The 26,839-nt window shown below is 41.6% G+C and overlaps 1 protein-coding gene, 1 non-coding gene and 1 pseudogene across 2 annotated transcripts; all 3 read left to right on the forward strand.

Moving 5' to 3' along the window:
* Nucleotides 1-7,094: 7,094 nt before the first annotated feature.
* Nucleotides 7,095-8,770, forward strand: LOC106986514 (elongation factor 1-alpha 1-like; annotated as a pseudogene).
* Nucleotides 8,771-15,143: 6,373 nt separating this feature from the next.
* Nucleotides 15,144-26,093, forward strand: LOC106986438 (trophinin). Its single transcript, XM_053201644.1, is given in 14 exon segments — nucleotides 15,144-15,188; nucleotides 16,991-17,205; nucleotides 17,207-18,170; nucleotides 18,822-18,897; nucleotides 18,900-18,925; nucleotides 19,041-19,104; nucleotides 19,361-19,440; nucleotides 19,958-20,049; nucleotides 20,761-20,840; nucleotides 20,934-20,976; nucleotides 21,395-21,457; nucleotides 22,025-22,139; nucleotides 23,151-24,645; nucleotides 24,648-26,093. Coding segments are annotated over 14 exon segments (3,768 nt in total). The 3' UTR covers nucleotides 25,058-26,093.
* LOC113597437 (small nucleolar RNA SNORA11) lies at nucleotides 21,662-21,790 on the forward strand. The gene has a single exon (XR_003418206.1). It is a non-coding gene; the product is annotated as a small nucleolar RNA SNORA11 (small nucleolar RNA).
* Nucleotides 26,094-26,839: the final 746 nt, after the last annotated feature.

A 26,839-nucleotide genomic window follows, 5' to 3' on the forward strand; every position in this document is an offset into this window, starting at 1 on the left:
AAGCATAAAAGACAGCAGAGAATCTACTGCTACAGAGATCAAGGAACTAAAAAATAGTCATAACGAATTAAGAAATGTTGTAAATAAGGTGCAAAATAAATTGGATGTGGTGACAGCGAGGATGGAAGTGGCAGAGCGGAGAATAAGTGAAACAGATATAAGTGAAATAGAGAATAAGTGAAATAAATTATGGAAAATGATGAACCTGAGAAAAACAGAGATAAAAGCATATGAGAACACTAGGGCAGAATAGAGAAATAAGTGATTCAATGAAACATAATAATATCTGTATCATAGGAATTCCAGAAGAAGAAAAGAAAGAGAAAGGGGAAGAAGTTTTACTTGAACAAATAGCAGAGAACTTCCCCAATCTGGGAAAGGAAGTGGACATCCAAATCCAGAAGGCATAGAGAACTCCCTTCAGACATAATAGGAATAGGTCTTTTCGATGACATATTGTAGTGAAACTAGCAAAATACAAAGATAAAGAGAGAATTCTGAAAGCAGCTGTGGACAAATGGGCCTTTACATACAAGGATAGACACATAAGTGTAGTAGCATACCTGTCCACTGAACCTTGGCAGGCCAGAAGGGAGTGGCAGGAAATATTCAATGGGATGAATAGGAAAAATATGCAGCCAAGAATCCTTTATCCAGCAAGGCTGTCATTCAGAATAGAAGGAGAGATAATCTTTCCCAAACAAAAACGGAAGGAGTTCATGACCACTAAACAAGCCCTACAAGAGGTCCTAAGAGGGACTCTGAGTGGAATGCTGCAAAGACTACAAAGATCCAGAGACATCACCACAAGCATGAAACATAGAGATAACACAATGACACTAAATCTTTCAATAATAACACTGAATGTAAATGGACTAAATGCTATAATCAAAAGACACAGGGAATCAGAATGGATTAAGAAACAAGATTCATTTATATGCTGTCTACAAAAGACCCATTTGAGACCTGAGAACACCTTCAGACTGAATGTGAGATGGAGAACCATCCATCATGGTACTGGAAGTAAAAAAAAAAAATAGCTGGAGTAGCCATACTTATATCAGAAAAATGAGATTTTAAACTAAAGGCTGTAATAAGAGACAAAGAAGGACATTATATCATAATTATGAGGTATTTCCATCAAGAAGAGCTAACAATTATAAATGTTTATGCACCAAAATTTAGAGCACCCAAATATATAAATCAGTTAATCATACACATAAGCAACCTTATTCATAATAATACAGTAATTGCAGGGGACTTTAATACTACACTAACAGCAATGGACAGATCATCCCGGCAGAAAATCAATAAAGAAACAATGGCCCTGAGTGATAGACTGGACCAGATGGATTTGAGAGATATATGCAGAACTTTTCATCCAAAAGAAGCAGAATACACATTTTTCACTAGTGCACATGGAAGATTCTCCAAGATAGATCACATACTGGGTCACAAAACAGCCCTCAATAAATATAAGAGAATTAAGATCATACCATGCATATTTTCAGATCACAATGCTATGAAACTTGAAATCAACCATAAGAAACAGTTTGGAAAACCTCCAAATGCATGGATGTTAAAGAACATCCTACTAAAGAATGAATGGGTCAACCAGTCAATTACAGAAGAAATTAAAAAGTATATGGAAGCAAATGAAAATGAAAAAAACGACAGTCCAAATGCTTTGGGACTCAGCAAAGGCAGTCCTAAGAGGAAAATACTTTGCAATCCAGGCCTATCTCAAGACACAAGAAAAATCCCAAACACAATATCTAACAGCACACCAAAAGGAACTAGCAGCAGAACAGCAAAGACACCCCAAAACCAGCAGAAAAAGAGAAATAATAAAAATCAGTGCAGAAATAAACAATATAGAATCCAAAAAGCAGTAGAAAAAAATCAATGAATCTAAGGGCTGGTTTTTTGAAAAAATAAACAAAATTGATAAAGCCAGACTTCACAAAAAGAAAGAGGGCCCAAATAGATAACATCATGAATAAAAAAGGAAATATCACAATCAACTTCACAGAAATAAAAATGATTACCAGGGAATACAATGAAAAATTATATGCCAACAATTAGACAGCCTGGAAGAAACGGATAAATTACTAGACACCCTCAAATTACCAAAATTCAAACGGGAAGAAATAGGAAATTCGAACAGATCCATAACTAGTGAAAAAATGGATCAGTTATCAAAAACCTCCCAACAAATGAGAGTCATGGGTCAGATGGCTTCCCAGGGGAAATCTACCAAATATTTAAAGCATAGTTAATACCTATCCTTCTCAAGCTGTTCCAAAAAATAGAAGTGGAAAGAAAGTTTCCCGAATCATTCTATGAAGCCAGCAATACCTTGATTCCCAAACTAGACAAAGACCCCACTAAAAAAGTACAACTACAGGCCAATATCCCTGATGAACATAGAAGCAAAAATTCCCAAGAAGATAATAGCAAATCGAATTCAATAGCACATGAAAAGAATTATTCACCATGATCAAGTGGGATTCATTCTTGGGCTACAGGGCTGGTTCAATATTTGCGAATCAATCAATGTGATACATCACATTAATAAAAGAAAGGATAAGAACCATATGATCCTGTCAATCGATGCAGAAAAGGCATTTGACAAAATACAACATCCTTTCTTAATAAAAACCCTTGAGAAATTCGGGATAGAAGGAACATACTTAAACATCATAAAAGCCATATATGAAAAGCCCACAGCTGATATCATCCTCAATGAGGAAAAACTGAGAGCTTTCCCCTGAGATCAGGAACACGACAGGGATGTCCACTCTCACCACTATTGTTTAACATAGTGTTGGAAGTCCTAGCATCAGCAATCAGACAACAAAATGAAATAAAATGCATCAAATTTGGCAAGGAAGAAGCCAAACTTTCACTTTTTACAGATGACATGATATTCTATATGGAAAACCCGAAAGATTCCACCAAAAAGCTGCTAGAACTGACACATGAATTCAGCAAAGTCTCAGGATACAAAATCAATATACAGAAATCCGTTGCATTTCTATACACCAATAATGAAGCAACAGAAAGAGAAGTCAAGAAACTGATCTCATTTATAATTGCACGAAGAACCACACAATACCTAGGAATAAACGTAACCAAAGATGAAAAAGACCTATATGCTGAAAACTATGGAAAACTTATGAAGTAAATTGAAAAAGACACAAAGAAATGGAAATACATTCCATGCTCATGGATTCAAAGAACAAATGTTGTTAAAATGTCAACACTACCCAAAGCTATCTACACATTCAATGCAATCACAATCAAAATTGCACTGGCATTCTTCTCAAAGTTAGAACAAAAAATCCTAAAATTTGTGTGGAACCACAAAAGACCCCAAATAGCCAAAGTAATATTGAAGAAGAAGACCAAAGCAGGAGGCATCACAATCCCACACTTTAGCCTCTACTACAAAGCTTTAATCATGAAGACAGTATGGTGTTGGCACAAAAACAGACACATAGACTAATGGAATAGAATGGAGAACCCAGAATTGGACCCACAAATGTATGGCCAGCTAATCTTTGACAAAGCAGGAAAGAGTATCCAATGGAAAAAGACAGTCTCTTTAGCAAATGGTGCTGGGAAAACTGGACAACAACATGTAGAAGAATGAAACTAGAACACTAGACCACTTTCTTACACCATACACAAAAATAAACTCAAAATGGATGAAAGACCTAAATGTGAAACAAGAAACCATAAAAACCCTAGAGGTGAAAATAGGCAACAACCACTTTGACCTCAGCCACAGCAATTTTCTGCTTGACACATATCCAAATGGGAGAGGAAATAAAAGCAAAAATGAACTACTGGGATCTCATCAATGTAAAATGCTTCTGCACTGCAAAGGAAACAATCAGCAAAACTAAAAGGCAACCAACGGAATGGGAAAAGAGAGTTGCAAATGACATATCAGATAAAAGCTAATTATCTAAAATCTATAAAGAACTCACCAAACTCCACACCCCAAAAACAAATAATCCAGTGAAGAAATGGGCAGAAAACATGAATAGACACTTTTCCAAAGAAGACATACAGATGGCCAACAGGCACATGAAAAGATGCTCAATGTCACTCCTCATCAGGAAAATACACATCAAAACCACACTGAGATACCACCTCACGCTGGTTAGAGTGGCTAAAATGAACAAATCAGGATATTATACATGCTGGAGAGGATGTGGAGAAATCAGAACCCTCTTGTGCTGCTGGTGGGAATGCAAACTGGTGCAGCTGCTCTTCAAAACAATGTGGAGGTTCCTCAAAAAATTAAAAGTAGAACTACCCTATGGCTCAGCAATAGCACTACTAGGAACTTATCCAAAGGAGACAAAAGTGCTGATTCATAGGGGCACATGTACCCCCATGTTCATAGCAGCACTTTCAACAATAGCCAAATTATGGAAAGAGCATAAATGTCCATGAACTGATGAATGGATAAAGAAGATGTGGTTTATATATACAATGGGATACTACTTGGGAATGCGAAAGAATGAAAACCTGCCAAATGCAGCAACATGGATGGAACTGGACGGTATTATGCTAAGTGAAATAAGTCAGTCAGGGAAGGACAGATATATGTTTTCATTTATATGTGGAACTTGAGAAACTTAAGAGCATGTGGGAAGGGAAAGGGAAAATTGTTACAAACAGAGAGGGATGGAGGCAATCCACAAGAGACTCTTAAATACAGAGAACAAAATGAGGGGAGATGGGGGTGGGGGAGAGGGGAAAATGGGTGATGGGCATTGAAGAGTGCACTTGTTGCGATGAGCACTGGATGATGTATGTAAGTGGATAAATCACGGGAATCTACACCCAAAGCCAAGAGCACACTGTATACACTATATGTTAGTCAACTTGATAATAATGTATATTTAAAAAAGGGCACTGTACAATCCTAAAGGGGATGATCCAACAAAAATTTATGGCAATTATAAATATTTAAGAATCCAACTGGAAATACCCAAATATATAAATCATTCAGTAACTAATATAAAGGAACTAATTGATAGTAATATAATAATAGTAAGAGTCTTTAACACCCCACCTACATCAATGGGAAGATCATCTAAACAGAAAATCAACAAGGAAACAAAATGAGAACCACACTTGATGGAATGAAAGTATGGTAGAACACGCTAAGAAAAAAATTAGTACTTAGAAGACAGAGTATGGAAAATAAGCTGAACAAAATAGTGAGAACAAAATTGTGCAAAATGAGAGTAGGCTAGGGAACTCAGTGATTCCATCAAACATAATAACATTTGTATTATAGGAGTCTCAGAAGAAGAAGACAAAGAAAGGGGGACAGAACATTTATTTGAGGAAATAATAGTTGAAAATTTCCCTACTCTGGGGAAGGAAACAGATATCCAGATCCAGGAGTCACAGAGAAGTACAATCAAAACTAACAAAAGCAGACTGACAACCAGACATTTTAATTAAATTGGTAACATTTGGTTATAAAGAAAAACTCTAAAAGCTGCAAGAGAAGGCCAGTAGCTTCCAAGGGAAAGCCCATGAGGATACTGGGAGATTTTTTAGCAGAATCTTTACAAGCCTGAAGAGAGTGCTTGAATAGGAAATGTCTGCAGCCAAGAATACCCTATCCAGTAAAGCTATCATTCAGAATATAAGGAGAGATAAAGAGTTACCCAGACAAGCAAAAACTGAAGGATGTCATGACCACTAAACTATGCCTGCAAGAAATATTAGAAGGGATATTTTGAGTGGAAAGGATAAATCAAAAGTGACAGTAAATGTAGGAAACACAAAAAATTAAAAATAGAACTACCCTACAACCCAGCAATTGCCCTACTAGGTATTTAACCAAAAGATACAAAAATGTTGATTTGAGGGGCATGTGCACCCCGATGTTTATAGCAGCATTATCAACAATAACCAATACTATATATATAGTATACTATATATACATATATAGTACATATAGTATGTACATATATATATACATATATATATACTATACTATATGCACAGATACTATATATATACATACTATACATATATAGTATACTATATATATATATATATATATATATATATATATATATATATATACATACAGTGGAATACTACTCAGCAATCAAAAAGAATAAAATCTTGCTATTTGCAACAACATGGATGGAACTAGATTATTATGCTAAGCAAAATAAGTCAGGCAGAGAAAGACAAGTATCAGATGATTTCACTCATATGTGGAATTTAAGAAACACAACAGATGAACATAGGGGAAGGGAAGCAAAAATAAGATAAAAAGAGTGAGGGAGGCAAACCATAAAAGACTCTTAAATACAGAGAAAAAACAGGGTTGCTGGAGAAGTGGGTAAGGGGATGGGCTAAATGGGTTATAGGCATTAAGGAAGGCACTTGTTGGAATAAGCATTTACATATATAAGTAATGAATCACTGGGTTCTACTCCTGAAACCAATACTGCACTGTATGTTAACTAGCTTGAATTTAAATAAATAAATTTCAAAAAAAAGATGTAGGAAACATAAAATCTAAATGGAATATTTCTGTAAAAAATAATCAAGGAACTCACAAAATAAAAGGATATAAAATATAAAGACATGCATCTAAAATGTGGGCAGGAAGGAATAAAGAATGGGTTCAAACTTAAATAACCAAGTTAATAGAGATGGTTATATGCAGAAGAGGTTATATAAAAACCTAATGGTAACTATATATAAAAACCCACTAATAAATATGCAAAGGATAAAGAGAAATAAATTCAAATATATCACTAAAGAAAATCAGCAAAACATGAAAAAGGGAAAGACAAGGAAGAATCAGAGATTTCTTCAGAAACAATCGCCAAAAAATAATAAAATGGTAATAAATACATGTCTATCAATAATTGTTCTGAATGTAAAACAAGATAAAAACAAGACCCATCTATATGCTGTCTACAAGAAACTCATTTCAGACCTAAAGACATGCATTAAAAGTGAGGGCATGGAGATTTTTCACAACGGGTTTGCCACTAGAACACAGGTGTCATGAAAGCCACCGCTAAACCTAAACCAAAATTGGAAAGGAAAAGACTCATACCAACATCGTCGTCATTGTACACGTAGATTCAGGCAAGTCTACCACTACTGGTCATCTGATCTACAAATGTGGTGGGATCGACAAAAACTATCAAAAAATTTGAGAAGGAGGCTGATGAGATGGAAAGCGTTCCTTCAAGTATGCCTGGGTCTTGGATAAACTGAAAGCCAGACGTGAACATGGTATCACCATTGATATCTCCCTGTGGAAATTCGAGACCAGCAAGTACTATGTGACCATCATTGATGCCCCAGGACACAGAGACTTTACAAAAAATATGATTACAGGCACATCTCAGGCTGACTGTGCTGTCCTGATCGTTGCTGCTGGTGTTGGTGAATTTGAAGTAGGTATCTCCAAGAATGGGCAGACCCGTGAGCATGCCCTTCTGGCTTACACACTGGGTGTAAAACAACTTATGGATTAACAAAATGGATTCCACTGAGCCACCCTACAGACAGAAGAGATACGAGGAAATCGTTAAGGAAGTCAGCACCTACATTTAGAAAATTGGCTAAAACCCCAACACAGTAGCATTTGTGCCAATTTCTGGTTGGAATAGTGACAACATGCTGGAGCCAAGTGCTAACATGCCTTGGTTCAAGGGATGGAAAGTCACCGTAAACATGGCAATGCCAGTGGAACCACACTGCTTGAAGCTCTGGATTGCATTCTGCCATCTATTCGTCCAACTGACAAGCCCTTGCGTCTGCCCCTCCAGGATGTCTACAAAATTAGTGGTATTGGTACTGTCCCTGTGGGCTGAGTGGAGACCGGTGTTCTTAAGCCAGGCATGGAGGTCACTTTTGCTCCAGTCAATGTTATAACTGAAGTAAAGTCTGTTGAAATGCACCATGAAGCTTTGAGTGAGGCTCTACCTGGGGACAATGTGGGCTTCAATGTCAAGAACGTATCTGTCAAAGATGTTAGTCGTGGCAATGTGGCTGGTGATGGCAAAAATGACCCACCAATGGAAGCAGCTGGCTTTACAGCTCAGATGATTATCCTGAACCATCCAGGCCAAATCAGTGCTGGATAGGCACCTGTGCTGGACTGTCACACAGCTCACATCTCCTGCAAGTTCGCTGAGCTGAAGGAGAAGATTGACCGTCATTCTGGAAAAAAGCTGGAAGATAGTCCCAAGTTCTAGAAATCTGGCGATGCTGCCATCATTGATATGGTTCCTGGCAAGCCCATGTGTGTTGAGAGCTTCTCTGACTACCCTCCACTGGGCCGTTTTGCTGTTCGTGACATGAGACAGACGGTTGCTGTGGGTGTCATCAAAGCAGTGGACAAGAAGGCAGCTGGAGCTGGTAAGGTCACCAAGTCTGCCGAGAAAGCTCAGAAGGCTAAATGAATATTATCCCCAATACCTGCCACCCCAGTCTTAATCACTGGTGGAAGAACAGTCTCAGAACTGTTTGTGTGAATTGGCAGTTTAAGTTTAATAGTAAAAGACTGGTTAATGATAATGCATCGTAAAACCTTCAGAAGGAAAGGAGAATGTTTTGTGGACCATTTGTTTGTGTGTGTGTGTGTGTGGCAGTTTTATTAGTTTTTAAAATCAGTACTTTTTAATGGAAACAAATTTGATCAAAAATCTGTCACAGAATTTTGAGACCCATTAAAGCAAAAGTTTAATGAGAAAAAAAAGTGAGGGTATGGAAAAATATTTATTATGCAAATGTATGTCAAAAGAAAGCTAAGGCAGCAATACTTATAACAAACTAAAGAGGTGTTTCTTAAATTCAAATTTTAGTTAATATACAATGCAATATTGGTTTCAGGAGTAGAATTGAGTGATTTATCACTTATATACAACACCCAGTGCTCATTCCAACCAGTGCCCTCCTTAATACCCATCACCCATCTAGCTCATCTCCTACCCATCAACCCCCTCCATCAACCCTCAGTTTGTTCTCTACTGTTAAGAGTCTCTTGTGTTTTGTTTCCCTCTCTTTTTTCCTCCCCCCATGTGTTTATCTGTCTTGTTTCCTAAATTCCACATATGAATGAAATCATATGGTATATGTCTTTCTCTGATTGACTTATTTCACTTAGTATATATATAATACATTCTAGCTCCATTCACAAACTAAGCAGACTTTAAAAGACTGTAATAAGAGACCAAAAAAGACACAATATAATCATAAAGGGTACAATCCAAAAAGAATATATAACAATTATAAATATTTACTCACCCAACGTAGAAGTGATCAAATACATAAAACAGTTAATAACAAACATAAAGAAACTAATCAATAAGAATACAATAATAGTAAGGGACTTTAACATTCCACTTACATCAATATAGAAATCATCTAAACAGAAAATGAACAAGGAAACAATCCATGGCTTTGAAAGACACATTAGAAAAGATGTACTTAACAGATGTATTCAGAACATTCCATCCTAAAACAGCAAATACACATTCTTTTCTTCTGTGCATGGAACATTCCCCAGAATAGATTGCATATTAGCCCACAAAAGAAGCCTCAAGAAATTCAAGAATATTGAAGTTATACCGTGACTCTCTTCTGACCACAACACTATGAAATTATAAGTCAACCACAAGAAAAAATCTAGAAAGACCACAAACACATGGAAGTTAAATAACATACTATTAAACAATGAATGGGTCAACAAAGATATATAAGAATAAATAAAATGAAATTTGAAATGAAAATAAAAACACAATGGTCCAAAACATCTGGAATGCAGTGAAAGTGGTTTTAGAAGGGAAGTATACAGTCATACAGGCTTACCTCAAGAAGCAAGAAAAATCTCAAATAAACAACTAACCTTACACCTAACAGAGCTAGAAAAGGAACAACAAATAAAATCTGAAAGCAGCAGAAGGAAGTAAATAATAAAGATTAGAGCAGAAATTAATGCTATAGAAAATAAAAAAATAAAACAGATCAATGAAACCAGGAGCTGGTTCTTTGAAAAAATATAAAAAATAAATAAACCTCTAGCCAGAAGAAAAAAAGAGAAAAGACTCAAATAAATAAAGTCACAAATGCGAGAGGAGAAATAACCAACATCACAGAAATACAAAATTATAAGAGAATATTATGAAAAACTATATGCCACCAAACTGGGCAACCTGGAAGAAATGGATAAATTCTTAGAAACATATAAGTTACCAAAAATGAAAGAGGAGAAACTAGTAAATTTGAACAGACTGATAACCAACAAAGATATTAAGTTAGGAATCAAAAAACTCCCAACAGGGAGTGGTGGCTCAGTAGGTTAAGCATCTGACTTCAGCCCAGGTTATCTCATGGTTCATGGGTTTGAGCCTTGCATCAGTCTGTGCTGACAGCTCAGAGCCTGGAGCCTGCTTCAGATTCTGCATCTCCCTCTCCTTCTGTCCCTCCCCCACTTGTGCTCTGTCTCTCTCTCTGTCTCTCAAAAATAAACATTAAAAAAACCTTCTCTAAAGATATAAAGAAATGGAAAAACATTCCGTGCTCATGGATTGGAAGAATAAATATTGTCAAAATGTCAATACTACCCAAAGCTATCTACACATTCAATGCAATCCCAATCAAAATTGCACCAGCATTCTTCTCAAAGCTATAACAAGCAATCCTAAAATTCATATGGAAACACAAAAGGCCCAGAATAGCCAAAGTAATTTTGAAGAAGAAGACCAAAGCAGGAGGCATCACAATCCCAGACTTTAGCCTCTACTACAAAACTGTAATCATCAAGACAGAGTGGTATTGGCACAAAAACAGACACATAGACCAATGGAATAGAATAGAAACCTCAGAACTAGACCCACAAATGTATGGCCAATTCATCTTTGACAAAGCAGGAAAGAAGATCCAATGGAAAAAAGACAGTCTCTTTAACGAATGGTGCTGGTAGAACTGGACAGCAACATGCAGAAGGATGAAACTAGACCACTTTCTCACACCATTCACAAAAATAAACTCAAAATGGATAAAGGACCTGAATGTGAGACAGGAAACCATCAAAACCCTAGAGGGGAAAGCAGGAGAATACCTCTCTGACCTCAGCCGTAGCAATTTCTTGCTTGACACATCCCCAAAGGCAAGGGAATTAAAAGCAAAAATGAACTACTGGGACCTTATGAAGACAACAAGCTTCTTCACAGCAAAGGAAAGAACCAACAAAACTAAAAGACAACCAACGGAATGGGAAAAGATATTTGCAAATGACATATCAGACAAAGGGCTAGTATCCAAAATCTACAAGGAGCTCACCAAACTCCACACCCGAAAAACAAAGAAATGAAGCAGAAAACATGAATAGACACTTCTCTAAAGAAGACATCCGGATGGCCAACAGGCACATGAAAGGATGCTCAAAGTCGCTCCTCATTAGGGAAATACAAGTCAAAACCACACTGATATCACCTCATGCCAGTCAGAGTGGCCAAAATGAACACATCAGGAGACTATAGATGCTGGCGAGGATGTGGAGTAATGGGAACCCTCTTGCACTGTTGGTGGGAATGCAAATTGGTGCAGCCGCTCTGGAAAACAGTGTGGAGGTTCCTCAAAAAATTACAAATAGACCTACTCTATGACCCAGCAATAGCACTGCTAGGAATTCACCCAAGGGATACAGGAGTACTGATGCATAGGGGCACTTGTACCCCAATGTTTATAGTAGCACTCTCAACAATAGCCAAATTATGGAAAGAGCCTAAATGTCCATCAAGTGATGAATGGATAAAGAAATTGTGGTTTATATACACAATGGAGTACTACGTGGCAATGAGAAAGAATGAAATATGGCCCTTTGTAGCAACATGGATGGAACTGGAGAGTGTGATGCTAAGTGAAATAAACCATACAGAGAAAGACAGATACCATATGGTTTCACTCTTGTGTGGATCCTGAGAAACTTAACAGAAACCCATGGGGGAGGGGAAGGAAAAAAAAAAGAGGTTAGAGTGGAAGGGTTCCAAAGCATAAGAGACTTAAAAACTGAGAAGAAACTGAGGGTTGATGGGGGGTGGGAGGGAGGGGAGGGTGGGTGACGGGTATTGAGGAGGGCACCTTTTGGGATGAGCACTGGGTGTTGTATGGAAACCAATTTTTCAATAAATTTCATATTTAAAAAATAATAAAAAACAAAATAAAAAACAAAAATAACATTTAAAAAAATAAAATCCAACAGCATTTTTCACTGAACTAGATCAAAGCATCCTAAAATTCATAGTGAACCACAAAAGACCCTGAATAGCCAAAGTAATCTTAAAAAGGAATAGAAAATCTGGAGGCATCACAATTCCCAACCTCAAGTTATATTACAAAGCTGTAGTGATCAAAACAGTATGGTACTGGCACAAAAACAGACACATAGATCAATGAAACAGAATAGAAAATCCACAAATGAACCCGCAAGTATAGTCAATTAATCTTCAGCAAAGCAGGAAAGAATATCCAATGGCAAAAAGACAGTCTCTTCAACAAATGGTTGGAGGGTAACATGCAAAAAAATGAAACTGGATCACTTTCTTACATCAGATAGAAAACTAAATTCAAAATGGATTAAAGACCTGAATCTGATACCTGAAATAATAATAATCATAGAAGAGAACACAGGCAGTAACTTCTTTAACATTGACCATAGGAACATCTTAATAGATATGTCTCCTGAGGTGAGGGAAACAAAAGCAAAAACAAACTATTGGGACTACATGAAAATAAGAAGTTTCTGCACAGTGAAAGAAACAGTCAACAAAACTACCAGGCAACGTGCAGAATGGGAGAAGACACTTGCAAATGACGTATCAGATAGAGGGTTAGTATCTAAACTATACAAGGAACTTATACCACTCAACACCCTCCCCCCCAAAACACCAAATAATCCAATTAAAAATTGGGTAGAAGACATGAATAGACATTTCTCCAAAAATGACATATAGATGGCCAACAGACACATAAAGAGATGCTCGTCATCACATATCATGGGTGAAATGCAAATCAACACTACAGTGGTTATCACCTCATATCTGTTAGAATGGCTAAAACCTACAACACAAGAAACAACAGGTTATGGTGAGGATGTGGAGAAAAGGGAACACTAGTGCACTGTTGGTGGGAATGCAAACTGGTATAGCCACTGTGGAAAACTGTATGAAGGTTCCTCAAAAAGTTAAAAATAGAGCTACCTTACAATCCAACAATTGTACTAATGGGCATTTACCCAAAGAATACAAAAAACACTAATTCAAAGGGATACATGCACCCCTATGTTTATAGTAGCATTATTTACAATAGGGAACATATGAAAGCAGCCTAAGTGTCCATGGATAAAGAAGATGTGGATAAAGAAGATGGAATATTATTCATCCATAAAAAGAATGAAATCTTGCCATTTGCATTGACATGGACGTATCTAGAGAATGTAATACTAAGTGAAATAACACAGAGAAAAACAAACACCATATGACCTCACTCATATGTGCTATTTAAGAAACAAAACAAACAAAGGTAAAAAAAAATAAGAGAGGAGAGAGAGAGAGACAGACAGAGACAGAGAGAGACAGAGAGAAATCAAGAAACAGACTCTTAATTATAGAGAACAAACTGATAGTTACCATAGAGGAGGTTGGTGAAGGGATTGGTTAAAGAAGTGATGGGGGGTGGGAGGGAGGAGAGGGTGGGTGATGGGTATTGAGGAGGGCACCTTTTGGGATGAGCACTGGGTGTTGTATGGAAACCAATTTGACAATAAATTTCATATATTAAAAAAATAAATAAATAAAATAAAAAATTAAAAAAAAAAGAAGTGATGGGGATTGAGGAATGCACTTGTGACGAGCTCATGGTGATGTATGGAAGTGTTGAATCACTACATTATACACCTGAAGTTAATATCACACTATATGTTAACTAACTAGAATTAAACTAAAAATGTAACAAAGCAAATTAATTAAAATATTTAGAAAAAAAGAATAGATTTGAGATCTTTGAAGACAGCTACTATAATTTTTTAAAATTTTTATTTAATTCATTTTTTTAATTCACATCCAAGTTAGTTAGCATATACTGCAACAATGATTTCAGCAGTAGATTCCTTAGTGCCCCTTATCCATTTAGCCCATTCCCCCACCCACAACCCCTCCATTAACCCTCTGTTTGTTCTCCATATTTAAGAGTCTCTTATGTTTTTGTCCCCATCCCTGATTTTATATTATTTTTGCTTCCCTTCTCTTATGTTCATCTGTTTTGTACCTTAAAGTTCTCCTATGAGTGAAGTTATATGATATTTGTCTTTCTCTGACTAATTTTGCTTAGCATAATACCCTCTAGTTCTGTCCACCTAGTTGCAAATGGCAAGATTTCATTCTTTTTGATTGTCGAGTAATACTCCATTGTGTGTGTGTGTGTGTGTGTATAACTATCCTATCTTACTTGTCTTTGCCCACATCCAACAAGCACCTTGACACAGCTGTGTGCTCAACATATAATTAATGATTGAATGAATAAATAAAAGCCCAAGAACTCTTTGCTGAGGAGCAGTACTCCATTTCACAAGAGAGAGAGAGTCTAAGTACTTGCTTAGTGCACCTGTAAAGGGAGAACATGGTCCCAATAAAGCTTTTCAGATAAGTTGATATTCTTTGAAAGCATCAATATAGTCATCAGGGATAAATTTAAAAACGTTGGTAAGCTTTCTTACCCTTACTGTTTTTATTCTGAATTGCATATGATGTGGGACACCCTATTTTTTAGTGTTTAGAGACTCTAAATGTTTTAATCTGGTCATACTTGAGAAGGAAATGAATATGACCTAGACCTCTGGCCCCAGAACAGCTCCCAGGGTGAGAGACCCAGACACACACTACAACAACACACTCTGTAATTAGTGTTGGCATGGGGGGGGGGCGTGCTGTAGGAAGGGTTGGTATGGGAGCTCAAAGAAGCACAGTCCTCTTAGGGGGAACAGAGAAGTCAAATAAGAATGGGGATACAGAGTGGGGGATAGAGAAATCAAATGGAGAACAGGAGACAGCGATAGCTGAATTGGAGGTAGTATGCAGAAAAGCGACTACACCGAGGAGCATGGAAAGTTGAAAGTAGTGAGTAAGGGAGGAGGTTGACAGGCAAGGAATGAGACCCCTCTGGAGGTGGAAAAAAGCAGGACCACTTCCGGCTGGGGAGGGGAAGCTGACAGGCTCAGACCTAAGGAGAGGCTTGGAGAGAGCGGACGCCTTCTGGACTCCAGAGCACAAGGTGAGCTAAGGTGCCCAGCTTTAGTGAAGACCCTGCGGGGGCCTGTGGGCTGTGGCTTCAATGTATTTGACTCCACACACCCTAAGCCTTGAAGAAAACCTGCTACGGGTTTGGAAACTAACCACATTAAAGTGGTCCGGTTCAGAGGTGCCTGGATCCTATTCATAAGGGAGATAGAGGGGGCAGAATCCCTTTTGGGCCTTATTAATGGAGGGATCTGGAATCTGTTCAAGCCGCAGAAAGGAGGGATGCAGACCCGGTTCGGACTGCAGAAAGATCAATCCATGGTTCAGGCAGTAGAAAAAGAAGTAGCACCCGAGTCGGGAGGGAGATAAGCTATGGCAGGACTCTAGTAGGCTGGCGAAAGGGGACAGGATCCGGTTTGGGCCACCGAAGTAGTGATCAGGACCCAGAAATGAGGGGCAAAATCTATTTTGAATAGCTAAAACGACCTAACTCAGACGGGCAGAAAGAGGGGCTAGGACCTGGTTGATTGTGGTTTGAAATGGGAAGGGATAGAACCTGGTAGTATTCGGGAACAAGGAATACACTATAGCGTAATGTCGTTGGATGTGTGGGTGGGGTATCCATGTCGCAGAAAGGGCGAACCAGTCACTTGTAAACGTGGAAGTGTCGGTGCGGTTTGGGGGAAGGGGAGGTGCAGGGACATACTACAGAGAGAAGGGAAGGGGCGTAATAGGGAAAGAGGAGGTGTGGAGAAATACTGCAGGAAGGGGGGAGGGGGCATATCAGGAAGGGGCGGGTGCGTGTCTATTCCACAAAGAGGAGGTGGGCTGTGTTGGGGAAGGGGCGGTGCAAAGTAGTCCTGCAGGGAGGGAGCGGGCTGGTGTTGGGGGATTGTTTGGACTGAAATATGATGCAGTTAGGCTGGCCGACATGTTCTGCTGCTCTGAGAGGAGGGGGTGTCTGTGGGATTGAGGTGGTCTGACTGTCCAGTCCACCAAAGCGCATGTGCATGAAGGCATGAATACATACTACTCTTCCCACCCCGCACCAGTTGGTGCGCATGCGCACTATTTAGTTGCAGTAGGGGGCGTGTGTAAGCTAAAGGGGCGGGGCTGTATAACTGACTTGCAGTTTCTTGGAGGCAAAAGGAGCTAGGGTTTGGATAGGTGGTCTGGGTTTCTAGGTATGAGAACCCAGTGATTGAAGGGTTTGGGGTCCAAAGTTAGATGAGATTCCCCCTTCCTTCAGGATAGGCAGGAAGTCGGGTGAATCTCCCTCTTCTCATTCTTCCCTAACTCAGACCCCTTCCCCTCAGGCTCAGCTGTTACTCGGCCTTTCAGAAAATGGATAGGAGAAATGACTACGGTTATAGGATACTCCCATTCCAGGTGAGGTCTCTGTACATTCTCACCAGTCCATCTGTCCCGTACTGAGTTCATTTATTGCTCTTGAGCCCCCTGCCACTCTATAGTTGAAGAATTTCCTGCCTAACCTGTCACAGCCCTCCCCCTACCAGGGGAAGGAGGAGGAGAGGAAAACCTGTTTTACTCTATCTCCTGCTCCCTTTCTCTTCCCTCACCCTCCCCTTCAATCACAGCGCAGAGGAAGGGGAGGCCTTCGTGGAAAGGGTGGGCTGTAGGGAGGCCAGATGGCTCAGTAGATCGTAATCCTAAGTGTGTAGGGCCCTCTGCTTCCCCCTGGGAGCCTGGGGCTTCACTTCCCTCCAGATATACAGACTGGGACGACAGAAGAAGATAGAGTCTTGCTGATGCATACCCTCTTGGCGGCAACCAAGGACCCTCTGGCCATGGACCCACCAGTTGCCAACCAGCCTAAGAAAAGCAAGACCAAGAAGTCCTCTAGTAAGGCTATTACTAAGACCATACCTGCTGCCCCTACAGACTGTGATTACCACTATCAAGCCTAAAGTAACTTTGCAGGCTTTAAACCTGCCTGCCATCCCCCAGATCAACCAGGCTGAAGCTACCACTGAAGCAGCCAATACTCAGGCTTCTTCAGTCACTGCTCAGCCTATGAAAGCCAATAAGACAAAGAGTGTTATGGCTTAGGCAGACCAAGTCTTCCAATCTCTAACTGGCAATGAGAGTGTTACTGCACAGATCAAGACACCCTTACAGGCCCTCAACCTACCAGACATCCTGAAGGCTATCCAGGCTCCAATTACCATTGAGTCAGCCAATTCCCAGGCCTTGATAGCCCCCACTAAGCCCAAGAAAGCTTCCAAAGCTAAGAAGGCTGCTGATAAGGCTATAACTAGTGCTACTGATATCTCACTGGCTTTAACCACCACCCACACAGCTATTACCCAAGGCAGAATTACTAATGAGGCAGCTACTACTCATGCCACAGCAGCCTGCATTAGAACTAATAAAGCTTCCAAAGCCAAGAAGGCAACTGTTAAGGGCATACATACTGACACTGAATTTCTAGAGGCCCTAAATGCCACTGAGACAGCTACCAGGCAGATTGAGGCCACAGCAGCAGCTATCTGGCCCAAAAAATTCAAGGGCAAGAAGACTGCCATTAAAGGCCCAAATTCTGCCTATGAGGCCTCTGAGGTTCCACCTGCCATTCAAATGGTCACAAACCAAGCCCTAGCAGCCACCCTCCAGGTCAGGAGAGGGTCCAGGGCTCATAAGTCTGCCACTAAGGCCCAGATAGCTGAAAGCCAGACTAAAATTGTTGACCAAGGGGCCCAGGCCAAGATGGCCACCTTTAGGACCAACAAAAATGCCCTTGAGACTCAGGTTGCTGCTGCTGTCCAGGCCCTGGCAGATGACTACCTGGCTCACTTGAGTCTGGAGCCTACAACCAGGACCCGGGGCAAGAGGAAACAAAAGGTGAGATCTCTGATGTTACCACCCTTAATTTTTCATTTCTTTCCCATTCCTATCCTCCTAGTTTGTTCATTTGTTCTATAAAAGTTTACTGAGACTTTTTAGTCTGAGCCAGTACCTGTGTTCAGATAGGCTGTGAGAGATGCTGAGAAGAATGTGATATAGTTCCTGCTCCCTGACGGTTCATAGATTGGTGGGGAAATAATACATCCATACACTTAGCTACAACCTGGATATAATTCAACTTGTATTTTCATAATAGTTACCATGAGGCAAGCTTTGTCTTGGGTACAGTCATATAGGTTGTATCTTTATGTTTTGAAAGTAACTTTTGCTATCTGGGGATCACAGATACAGTGTTACAGATAAGAAAGCTGAGTTTCAGAGAGGTGAAGTGACTTGTCCAGTCAGTGGTGGCTGACGAAGAGGAGGAATCCCAGGTCCTGCCCTTGGGTGGCTTCTGTCCTGATAGGGAAATGAAACTCCTGCCTGGAAGACAGTGAAAGACAAATCTGGGACTCAGGGTCGCCAATTGTAAGGTCAAGACCCATTACAGGGAGGGTTTAGGGGATTTTTAGGAGAAGGTAGGATAAGGATACAGAGCTGTCTCTTTCACATGGTGACTCTGGACCTTCCTTCTTTCTGATGATGTAGTCCAAGCATCTGAATGGGGATGAGAGAGGTGGTGATAATTACAGGTTGGTCCCATGGGGCTGGAGGCCTCTGCCACCCGAGATGTGGCTCTTTTGCAAGAAAGGGTAAGACTCCAATGCTGTCCAGTCTCTTCTTTTTTTCACCTTTCTTCTTTTCTGTCATTCTTCTAAGTTTTATAAAAACATATTGAGATCTCCCCATGTATTCCTCTTCTCCCAGGCAAATAAGTTGGTGAAATACCTGTTGGTTAAGGACCAGACAAAGATCCCCATCAAGCGCTCAGGTAGAGTCATACCAACCCTCCTCCCTGAAATCTCCTGTTGATTCTCATCTTTCCCATGCCCTGGGGTAACCATTTACTTTATAGCTCCTCATTCTCTCATATGTCCTCCTCTTCCCTTCTTACACTGTGCCATGGCTGGCATCTCCTGTTAACATAGTTCAGAACTCAAACTGCACTGAGCCCACAGGTTGTCAAAAGGGCTGCGGCTCTGTGGCCCCTGCTTAGCCCAGCTGCTCCTACCTTTCCCTTCTTACAGACATGCTGAAGGATGTCATCAAAGAATATGATGAATATTTTCCAGAGATCATTGAACGAGCAAGCTACGCTCTGGAGAAGGTGAAGGGGCAGCCCTGGGGGATGGGCGTAATGGGGAAGCCTTGAATCAAACAAAGACATACATGTCCCTTCCGGGATAGACCACAGAGACTCACTAATCCAACCCCATCACTGTCCATGTAGGCAGACAGTGGCCTAAGTGGGAACATAGACTAGCCCAGGGTTACACAGCAAGTCAGTGGTAAAAGCACAGCTAGGACCCAAGCCTCCCAATTTAGTCCTGTCTGCTGCTAGACATGTCCTGTAATGTATTTCAGATGCTCACCTTTCCCTTTCATTCCCCATTCTCTGTATCCCTAGATCCCCACTAATTACAAAGGTGATGCTGATAATAATAGTACATTTCTTACCTGCTTGCTGTAGTGGTGACAACTTAGCTAAGTGCTTTGCGTGCATTATCTCACTGATTTTGCACACACACTTGAAACTCTACACAGGGAAGTGTGGGATGCTCAAGAAGATCATTGATGCCTAGGCTGAATTTTGTGATCTCACAGGCTATTCTTTTACTTGGCAGATGTTTCGAGTCAATCTGAAGGAAATTGATAAGCAAATTAGCTTGTATATTCTGATCAGCACTCAGGAATCCTCTGCAGGCATACTGGGAACGTAAGCTGGGAAAGGGCTGGGATGGGAGGGAGGCTCTGCTTCTGTCTATGGCCCTATCCCATCCCTGTCATCTCTCCCCATATCTCCTTGGAGAGGCAGGAAGACAGGGCTGAAAAAGCCCCCGTTCCAGCTCCTACACCCAGTTGGAGCCCTGCACACAGTAGTGGTGCTTGATTATGATTAAATGAAGGTGTAGAAGCCTGAAGCAGTGCATTCCTACTGTCAGGTTTTCTGTTTCTTCAGAAGCTTCCCAGGAAAGTAGACCTGTCATTGCTTGTCTCTTCCTACTGGCTTTGGTAGAGTGATTCTCAAAGGAGGGTTTCTTAGGGTAGGTGAATCATGATTCTTAAAGGACAGGGGCCATCACTGGGGCCGTTCCTAGAATTCTCTTGGAGCATAAGGATCTGGGAGAAAAAGAAGGGACTCACGTTGGCTGGGTACCTGGGTTGTACCAGTTTAACAAGCATTCTTCCATCTTATTAGCAACCTGAGGCAGGGGAAGATTGGATTCTCCCATTTTACTGAATAGGAGACTGGGGCTCAAGAGTCTAAGTGCCTTGCCCAGGGTCACATAGAGCTTGAAGCATAGACTGGGCAGATTTCTCTCATGTCTGAGGAATCTGGGAGAGGCTAGCTTAGTGAACTGACTGGTGTGTTATTTGCAGATAGCTGCTAGACATAAACCTTGTCTCTACCCTGTTATTCCCCTAGGACCAAGGACACACCCAAACTAGGTCTTCTCATGGTGATTCTGAGTGTCATTTTTATGAATGGCAACAAGGCCAGTGAGGGTGAGTGGCTGAGCATGCAGCTGAATGGGTGGCCACAGTTGGAATTCCACATGTTCATTTTCTGTCCCTGTCTCCTCTTGCCTCCCCTTGCAGCTGTCATCTGGGAGGTGCTGCGCAAGCTGGGGCTGCGCCCTGGGTATGATTGGGCTCTTTCAGTGCTTGATGTCCATGTTGTCCTTTGACAAGAGAGGAATCCCAGGAATTCATCAGTCTGGTGGTCTGGTGGAGTGGGCAAGGGTGCTGGACTGGGTAGAGGGTCCAGGGTTCTGACGTGGGTGGATGATGAAATGGTCCTGAGTTCCCTGGAGTTCATTCTCCCTATGTAATTGCTATGTCATTCTAAGCTGAGATATAAGATAGAACTTCAGGGGCACCCCTGACAAAGAACCATCTGGCCTCAATTTCTTGCTTCCAGCGACCATGTGTTCAATACTCGCCCAGCTTCATTGGGACTGCTGCATGTGCTAGAGAGGTCTCTTCCATGTTGAGAAATGCCTCTGCTCTCATTTGGGAAGTTTTCATCTCTGTTTATGGGTTATTTTTCCCATTGTCAGGGTGAGACACTCACTTTTTGGGGAAGTGAGGAAGCTCATCACAGACGAGTTTGTGAAGCAGAAGTAAGTGGTATTTGGGGGCTTTGTTTGGCCCTGACATGTTCTGAGTGTGCTGGCTTGGTTAATAAATTGCTTTATCAGCCATTTTATTATACTAGCTTTAGATGTAATAAGAGCATCCTATGCCCTAGAACTGAGTTCTGTCCACCATTCCTATAAGTGGACAATTCCAGGACTGGGCTAGACCAAAGACAAGACCCTTGCTTTGGGGTGTGCTCAGAGCAGGGTGCCTGAAGAATGGCTCCTCTGTTTACAACACACCCAACAGGAACTTGGGTTTACTCCTCACAGGTGGCAAGATACTTTGGCCTTCCTGTGACACCATGCCCTATACATTCCTTCTCTGAAGCATCAAGTGACTGTTTTGCACAGAGCCAATGGGAAATGACTCAATATTAGAGGCCAAGATCATGAACTAGGTTTGGGAGTGAGTCTGGGGAAGAAGGGTCTTAGAAATCCTTCTCCAGGAGCTGAGTTTAGTATTTGTTTCAAAGAGGTTGCCATCTAGTGCCCAGTGGTTACACAGCAGATTTGCTTGGTTAGAAGCAAGTTTCATTTCCTTTCTCCAAGGTACCTGGAGTACAAGAAGGTCCCTAACAGCAGACCACCTGAATATGAGTTCTTCTGGGGCTTGCGCTCCTACCATGAGACTAGCAAGATGAAAGTCCTCAAGTTTGCATGTAAGGTAATAGGAGAGAATTCTGACTTGTTATATTAAGGGTTCTGGATGCCCCCAGCTGGGGCAGGCTACATGCAGGGATGGTCAGGCACAGGGTAGCCTGCAGTTCATATACAAACATATGTGGAACTTCATTGATGTTTGAGAATGCTGCTGAACATAAAGTTTAATTGTTTCATTCCTTTTTCATACTTTGTGTTAGTCTGCTTGCACCGCCATAGCAAAACACTACAGACTGGGTGACTTAAACAATAGAAATTTATTTTCTCACAGTTCTGGAGACTGGAAGTCCCAAATCAAGGTCTAGCAGGGTCAGTTTCTGATGAAGCCTCTTTCCGGCTTGCAGATGAATGTCTTCTTGCTGTGTTCTCATGTGGTAGAGAGCCTCCTCTTTTCTTAAATGTTTATTTATTTTAAGAAACAGAGAGCACGAATGGGGGAGGGGCAGAGAAGGAGAGAGAGAGCGGGAGAGAGAGAGAGAGAGAGAGAGAGAGAGAGAGAATCCCAAGCAGGCCCTGTGCAGTCAGCACAGAGACTGACACAGGGCTTGATCCCACGAACTATGAGATCATGACCTGAGCTGAAATAAAAAATCAGATGCTTGACTGACTGAGCCACCCAGGTGCCCCAAGAGAGAGAGCTTCTTTTTATAAAAACACTAATCCTACTGGAGTAGGGCCCCGCCTTTATGACCTCATTTATGACCTCTACTTCCATAAAGGCCCAATCTCCAAACACAGTCACATTGGGGGCTGGTGCTTTAACATATGAATTTTAGGAGGACACAAACATTCAATCCATAACTTACTCTTTTATCATTTTCCATCTTTTCCGTGAGGTTAACTCGTCCAAGATCACACACAGCACCTTAGTTATCAGAGCTGAAATGGATATCAGGATTGACCCATGATTGGAAAAAAAAATACTACTATTGCTTTTATACAAAGCCCATAGTATGTACTTAATATATAATTACAAATGTTATTATCCTCATAATGATTATCATCCCCATTTCAGGTGCAGAAGAAAGACCCCAAGGACTGGGCTGCTCAGTACCGGGAGGCAGTAGAGATGGAAGTGCAAGCTGCAGCTGTGGCTGAGGCTGAGGCTGAAGCCAGGGCTGAGGCAAGAGCCCAAATGGGGATTGGAGAGGAAGCTGTGGCTGGGTCCTGGAATTGGGATGACATGGATATCGACTGCCTAACAAGGGAAGAGTTAGGCGATGATGATCAGTCCTGGAACAGATTTTCATTTGAAATTGAGGCCATAGCCCAAGAATATGCAGATGCCAGCACCAACATCGACTTCAGCAGAGGAGCTAGCACCAGGGCTACCTTTAGCAATAGTGCTAATATTAGCTTCAGTGATGCAACCAGCCCCAGTGGTGGCTTTGGTGGCAGAGCTGGCATTAACTTTGGTGGCACACCCAGTACCAGTGCCAGCTTCAGCAGTACAGCCAGCATTTGCTTTAGTGGCACACCCAGCACTAGCACTAGTTTCAGTGGTGCAGCCAGCATTAGCTTCAGTGGTGCAGCCAGCACCAGCCCTAGTTTCAACAGTGAAACCTGCATTAGCTTTGGTGGCACACCTTGTACCAGTGCCAGCTTTGGTGGTGGGATCAGCTCTAGTTTCAGTATCCCACTCAGCACCAGTCCCAATTTCAGTGGTGGAGTCAGCTCTGGCTTTGGAGGGACACTCAGTACCACTGCTGGCTTCTGTGCTGCACTCATTACCAGTAGCAGTTTTGGCACTATACCCAGAACCAGCACAGTCTTTAGTGGTGCACTCAGCACCAGCACTGGATTTGGTGGCACACTCAGCACTAGTATCTGCTTTGGTGGCACTTCCAGCTCTGATGTCAGCTTTGGTGGCACACTTAGTACCAGTATCTGCTTTGATGGCTCTCCTAGCACCAGCACTGGTTTTCATGGAGTACTCAGCACCAGTGTCTCCTTTGGTAGCTCTTCCAGCACCAGTGCTGACTTTGGCGGTACACTAAGTACCAGCATTTGCTTTGGTGGTCCTCCCAGCACTGGTGCCAGGTTTAGTGGTTCATTCAGCACCAGTGTTGGCTTTGGCAATGCACTCAACACCAGTGCTGGTTTTAGCAGTGCTGTTAGCACTAATGCCAGCTTCAGCAGTGCACCTAACAGCATGTCTGGCTTTGGCGGTGTGTTCAGCACTAGTACAGACTTCAGTGGGGCACTTAGCACTACTACTGACTTTAGCATTTCTCCCAGTGCCAGCATTGGCTTTGGTGGACTTCCCAGCACCAGCCTCTGCTTTGGCAGCGTATCTAACACCAACCTATGCTTTGGTGGCCCTCCTAGCACTAGCACTTACTTTAGTGGTGCTACCAGCTCTAGTTTTGGTGATGGATCCAGTACCACTGCCGGTTTCATCTTTGGCAATGGCTTAAGCACCAGTGCTGGATTTAGTGGTGGACTGAGCACCAGTGCTGGCTTTGGTAGTGGACTAGGCACCAGTGCTATCTTCGGTAGTGGACTGAGCACAGTGCTGGCTTTGGTGGTGGACTGATCTCAAGTGATGCCTTTGGTGGTGTACTGGGCACCAATGCTGGTTTTGGCAGCACACTTAGCACCAGTGCTGGCTTTAGTGGTGGCCTCAGCATCAGTGATGGCTTTGGTGCTGGGCCTAATACCAGCTTCAATGGAGGACCAAGTACCATCATTGGCTTTGGCAGTGGTTCCAACACCAGCACTGGCTTTATTGGTGAACCTAGCATCAGCACCAGCTTTAATGGTGGACCCAGTTCTATCATTGGCTTCAGCAGTGGACCAAGCACAGGTTCTGGCTTCAACAGTGGACCAAGCAGTGGTGATGGCTTTGGCAGTGGACCAAGAAATGGTGCTGGCTTTGGTGGTGAAGCCACCAGCCTTGTTGCCTGTAGCTTCTATGGCTAGTGAAGTTTCAGGTAATTACAACATTTCCACAGCATGGCCTATGGGAATGTGTATAATAGCTGGGAAATTTTAAGAAACCCCGAAGTGGGAGGGTTGGGTAGGGAGATGAGGACAATGATGGAAGTATGAGAAAACATTTGTTGCTAAAAGTGCTTCTGTTTGGTGTTTTGTTTTCAGATCCCAGGTTTACAGATAATGCTAATTAATTGCAGCAGTTCTTCCCGTGGATCCAAGGTACATCCTTGGAATCTTTGTCCATACAGCAGTATAAGCAGATATTATCAATCAGCTGAGGGTGAAACACTATGAAAAATCTGCTTGCTGATCCTGCTTTATTGTTTGCTTTTTGTGTGCTGTCATATTTTGGTATTGGAGTTATATTAAATTTGCAAAATGAATTGGAGTTTTTTCTGTCTTTTAATGTGCTTAGGTTGTTGTGAGTGACATTTTAGGTTCATAAAAGAAATAGATATCAGCATAGCTCTTCAGAGATGGTGGGCTCCAGCTTTAGGCTAAAATGAAAGTATGATTTCAATGGGATAAAGACCTGGGGAAAGCATGGCAGGCAAGAGGATTATAGCTTGAGCAAAGATGTAAAGGGGGAAATCCTAGAACAGAAATTTGAGGGAGAGGGTTCTGGAAGGAAATATAGATTAGTTTTGAGACATTTGTATGGGAATGGAGAGATAGAGTGAGACTAGAGGTAGACACGGGAGCAAGGGAGGGTTTTCTTGAGATAGGAGAGAGACATATGAGTATGTTGCAGAGACGTATAAAGGACATATAAAAGCCAATAAAGGACAAGAGATAGATAAGGAACAGTCAACAATTGACTGAAGTAGCCCATGCCTGAGAAGGTGGGATGAGATAGAGTGCCAGAGAATAGAGGGTGACTTTGACTTTGAATAGGATTTAAGGGTGGCTGTGGAAGCAAATAAATGTAGGTTTGTTTCAAGTGGTAGATCCTCCCCCCCCAAAAAGGTAATATGGATTATACAAGGTTTGGGTCTTGCTGGAGGCTATGATGGAAGAACAAAGGAATCAAAGCAGTGAGTATACGAGTCTGTCTCTTCACCACTAGGTTGCCAATACCTAGGTGCATAGAGAGTGGTTGAAGAAATGGAATATAGAATCCAAGCTGGTTAGGAATGGAAGAACAAGGAGGAGGAAGAGGACTTGTTGATTAGGAGACAATGGAGGAATAAAAAGATTATACTCTTGATGCAGCATAAGAACAAATATCGTTCATTCGAGAAATATTACACACATGCCTCCTATGTGGGAGGCATGCTGCTAGGTATCCTATGGATGATACAGAGTTGTAAGGACTAGGGGCCAGTGGTCAGATAGCAGGATCCTTGTATTTAAGAAGTCATACTGGGAGAGGGGTGTCTAGATGATGCCAAGGTCTATGGAATGGGTAGCTGAGGGGGAAATGATTACTGGAGTTGAGGGAGTCAGGAGACTTGGAGGTCAGGGTATTGTTTGGATAATTTATATGAACATGAAAATCACTAAGGATGGCAGCAGGAGTTGGAAAAGAGAGGAACACTATGGTCTAGGTACAGATTCTTCTGAGTGTATGAATGAAGGTATCACGTCCCCATCCATGCTGCCCACCAAGGAACAAGGCCCATAGGTACTCACAGAGACCTATATCCTCCCTCACTTTTAGAAGCGCTACCCCAGAACCCTACCCTCCAGGAAGCCCTCATCCATTCCACACCCCACAGCAACAGAGGCATTTCACAAAATAAGATCTTAAGAAGATCTTGTAGGAGA

The sequence above is a fragment of the Acinonyx jubatus genome, chromosome X (assembly GCF_027475565.1).
Source record: "Acinonyx jubatus isolate Ajub_Pintada_27869175 chromosome X, VMU_Ajub_asm_v1.0, whole genome shotgun sequence".
NCBI lineage: Eukaryota > Metazoa > Chordata > Mammalia > Carnivora > Felidae > Acinonyx > Acinonyx jubatus.